This window comes from Sorex araneus, chromosome 2 (genome assembly GCF_027595985.1).
Source record: "Sorex araneus isolate mSorAra2 chromosome 2, mSorAra2.pri, whole genome shotgun sequence".
Lineage (NCBI taxonomy): Eukaryota > Metazoa > Chordata > Mammalia > Eulipotyphla > Soricidae > Sorex > Sorex araneus.
The window spans coordinates 220,318,672-220,323,327 of record NC_073303.1 but is presented as its reverse complement, the minus strand read 5'-3'; the positions used below and the strand labels follow the sequence as shown (position 1 = coordinate 220,323,327).

General features: G+C 37.9%; 1 protein-coding gene across 1 annotated transcript; it reads right to left on the bottom strand.

Moving 5' to 3' along the window:
- Positions 1-1,487: 1,487 nt before the first annotated feature.
- On the bottom strand, positions 1,488-2,426 carry LOC101543268 (olfactory receptor 6C2-like). The gene has a single exon (XM_004601909.3). The coding sequence runs from the start codon at positions 2,424-2,426 to the stop codon at positions 1,488-1,490; it is 939 nt and encodes a 312-aa protein (XP_004601966.2).
- Positions 2,427-4,656: the final 2,230 nt, after the last annotated feature.

Sequence of the window (4,656 nt, the reverse complement as noted above, 5' to 3'; positions counted from 1 at the left end):
GGGAAATATATATATGCATTTTTTCAACTATATATATATGGAAGTTCACATCACTCAACCTTTTACAACATGTTACTGATATCTGAAACAAGGTCTTAATGGCCCTTGCCAAAATAGAACAATCTTCACATTATTTCCACTATGGATATTTTTTGTAGCATTTTGAGCAGTTTTTCATAACAAACAATACAAAATATATTATTTTGGTTGTGCTTTGGGACAGGGATTGGGGCATGGGATGAAAACATCCCAAATATGGTGGTGGGAAGGTGTAACAGTGATGGTATTGGTGTTTAAATATTAAATGTAATAAAATGTTTTTAACTACCTTATAAAATTATTTTTTTTTATTTTAATAAATTATTTAGCATTTGCCTTTGGGGACGCTTGCGTGGTGGTGAGAAAATTCAAGAAAAATGGTAGGTGGGAAGGTGTAATGTTGATGGGATGGGTATTGAAATATTGAATGTAATGAATTATTGTCAATACAAAATAAAGAAATTTTAAAGTTTTTTAAAAAAGAATGTAGATTTAGTTGATTTATGTATCAATTGGCAACAGAGATATGGGTTAAGGGGGGAAACTCCCTGGGGGTAGAAGAAATACCAGAATTTTAGGTGTTTGTAGGTTGAACTAAACTTAATTGGGTGCTTTAAGATCATTTAAGCTGTACAATTGTATTTTACACAGTATGTTTCAAAATTATTAGTTAAGAAGCTTATGACTATCTTCATCCCCCAATAAATTTACAAAAGTTGGATAAAATAATCGAGCCCAGTCCATTGAAAATAATTCTACCTTCAAATAAAGTGATAAGAAAAATAACTGGGGCTGGAGCAATAGTACAGCGGGAGGGCATTTGCTTTGCATGCAGCTGATTTGGGTTCAATCCTTGACATCATGTGTGGTCTCCTGAGCATCGCCAGGAGTAATTCCTGAGTGCAGAGCCAGGAGTAACAAATGAGCATCATTGGGTGTGACCCAAAAAGTAAATAAATAAATAAATAAATAAAAATAAATAACTGGAGGAGGTTTCCATAAAGGACCGACATAACTTTATTAAGAAGTAATAAGCTTTTTTCAAACACCTATGTATATTTTATTAACATTACTATTAATCCTCTAAACAATTTATACAAAAAATTTTAAAACCTTTTTTTTTCTGGGAGGGCATCTATCCACTGTGTTTTACTGCTTGATCCATATCCGGGGCCTCCAAATTCCATTTTTGTATGACTCCAGGTCAGCATAAAATTCAATTTATATGTCACAGTAATAACAATAATATGAAATGGTTAGAAAACATAACAAAAATTATGTGAATGTGAGCTCTCTCACAAAATTTTCTTTTGTTGATAGTATAGTATTTTCAGGGCACCGTTGCAGTATAAACCCACAGAAAGTTAAAATGTAAACACTTTTATGACTTTAATTTGAAACCATATTAAAAAATAGTACATTTTTTCATTTTGCATCCCAGAACTGTTCTATTCCTTCTTTGAAATAAATATCAAACGTTTCAGAGTATTATGAAACGATTCTCTGACTTGTTTATTTCTCAGAGTATAAATGAAGGGGTTTAACAAAGGGGCAACAGATGTAGCAAGCAGAGAAACTACCTTATCAATGGCCACTGCATCCTTAGCTGAAGGTTTGACATAGATAAAAATGAAACTGCCATAGCTGAGGGAAACCACAATCAAGTGGGAGGAACAGGTGGAGAAAGCTTTCTTCCTTTGCTGGACAGAGGGCAGTCTGAGGATCATCCTGATGATGCTGATGTAGGATACAACCACACACACAAGGGTCAGGATAAAAGTCAGCACAGCACAGGCAACAACCAGCTGCTCAATGAACCAAGTATCTGAGCAAGAATTCTTTAGTATTGGAGAAGCATCACAGTAATAGTGATCAATTACAGAACCACAGAACTCCAGACGTAGTGCCAAGCTAAGGCCTGGGGAAATAATCAATAAGCCAGATACCCAACAGTTGATGATGAGAATCCTGCAGACTCTGCTGTTCATGATGGTCACATAATGCAGCGGTTTGCAGATGGCCACATAGCGGTCGTAGGACATCACAGCCAAGAGGAAAAAATCTGTAGCTGCAAAAAGGACAATGAAAAAGATTTGACTGAAGCAAGCTCCGATAGAGATGGTTTTGTCTCCGCTTGATATCATGTATAGGTATTTGGGAACACAGGCAGTTGTGAATGAGATTTCCAAGAAAGAGAAATTTTGAAGAAAAAAGTACATAGCTGTCTTTAAATGAGGATCCATCAGGATTAGAATTATTATGATCAGATTCCCAATGATACTGGACAAATAAGTGATAAGCAAAAAGACAAAAATCAGAATCTCTAGCTGTGGGTCATTTGTCAGTCCCAGCAAGATGAACATTGTGACAGAGGAATGGTTTCTCATCACTGACTTCATGGTCCTGCCCAATCTTCACATAAATGTCACGAAACATGGAACTGAGAAGTAATACAAAAATATGAATGAGAAAATATTTAGCATTTATATCAATTAAACACTCTCACACATTAATTGTTCTCTAACCTGAATATAGAATGATGCCCTGAAGTTCACTAAATTTATCACAAGGAAGTTAATGTACCACAGGGAAGTTAAGCCACTTTGTCTACATTCAAAACATCTGTCATCTATTATGGGAGCAATTTTGGAATCTTGGACAAGTCATTTACCCTACAGAAAAAAGCATGGACAAGTCATTTACCATAAGTCAATTTCCTAATTTGAAATTTAGGTAATGACACGAATCACTCATAGAATAATCAGTGCAAAAAAATTAATATGCAACAAGCTATCATTTTACTAAGAAAATAACACCTTTCCTTATATGATTTTTCTTACTTTCTGAAGCCAATTTTTAATGATTTCAAAAGGAATTTGTAAATCAGGTAGTATCTTTCCCTCTCTTTTTGTACGCCATTGATTTCTTCCACTATTTTATGTTAATATCATCAGCATACACATATACATGCTCTGGTTATATTTTCATTAGGTGCTATCACTGCTATCAGTGATAATATAAAATTATATTATAGAGTATGAAACAGTAGGAACTATATATAGCTATACTTTTACATAGTTTCACATAGCCATCAAACTATTTTGTACTTTGCAAATTTGTTATGAATATCCAGAAATAATAGCAATTTGAATGTTAAAAGGATGGTAGAGAAAAGCCTGAAACTGAAAGCAAAAATGAAGTCATTTATATTTGAGGTGAATTCCATAACCATAGTATAGTGGAGCAAAGAAATAAACAGCCCTGAGGCTAGAGAGATTTTATAGCAAATAAGGTGTTTGCCTTGCAGGTGCCCAACACAAATTTAATCCCCAGTGCTCTATGTAATCCCTGAGCACCATCAGGTGTGATACCTGAGCACACAGTCCAGAGTAAGCCCTGAGAAACATGGATAGAAGGAAGGAGGGAAGGAAGGAAGGGACGGACAGACGGAAGGGAGGAACGGAAGGAAGGAAGGAAGGAAGGGAGGGAGGGATGGAAGGGAGGAAGGAAGGAAGGAAGGAAGGAAGGAAGGAAGGAAGGAAGGAAGGAAGGAAGGAAGGAAGGAAGGAAGGAAGGAAGGAAGGAAGGAAGGAAGGAAGGAAGGAAGGAAGGAAGGATCGAAGGACACTAATCCAAGTTCCTTTGAATGTATTAACTAAATATGTCTCCCTTATGTTGATCTAAAAAGAGTCCAAAGGGATGAACTGAGAGCCGCGGCACGAGAAGCAGAGCCTCCGCGCCTATTGACTGTGATCCTGAGGTCTCCTAACCCATTTTGGCACCAGAGCGGATGCTTGAGCCATGCATTTTGACTGTGAACTGCGCTACAACCTCGTGCAGCCCGGGGAGGGATTTTTTTCCCTCTCCACCCCATTTTTCTGAGCGAAAATGGCGGCAGCGGCAGCAGCCACGCGGTGAGAGCCACCCTCTAAGACCCCTCCACCAGGAGGTAGGACTTTCTTTAGTGACGTAGCCTGTAGGTGGTCCTGGGAGGGGAGGTGTTCCCGGCGCGCCTTCCGCCCAGAGATGAACCGAGAGCCGCGGCAGGAGAAGCAGAGCCTCCGCGCCTATTGACTGTGATCCTGAGGTCTCCTAACCCATTTTGGCACCAGAGCGGATGCTTGCAGCCATCCATTTTGACTGTGAACTGAGCTAAAATATTAGAAACCCAAAACTGCGCGGCAGCGATAGCGGCCGCACGGACTCAAAGTCTTCACTCTTACCAATGAAGAGAAATTATTAGATGATGCCTATTCGGCAGGCCTGATTGTTGGGGAAAATTTCCAATCAATAATAGTGAGTTCTGTATGGAAATATGAAATGTACTCAATATATATAGAGAATAATGGGAATATCATTAGCTACTTAGATGGGGGGTGGGGTGGGAGGGGGGTGTATTGGGGTTCTTGGTGGTGGAACGGGTGCACTGGTGAAGGGATGGTGGTTTAATCAGTATTTGACTGTGACTTAAACCTGAAAGCTTTGTATTTTTTTCTTGTTTCACGGTGGTTCAATAAAATATTTCTTTAAAAAATAAAAAAATAAAAAATAATAATAAAATAAAAAGAGTCCAAAGGAACTATAAACAAATTCTGTATTTTTAAGTACCTTTGACAT

Excerpts from the sequence above, each read along its gene's own strand:
- LOC101543268 (XM_004601909.3), bottom strand. The coding sequence starts at position 2,426 with ATGAGAAACCATTCCTCTGTCACAATGTTCATCTTGCTGGGACTGACA.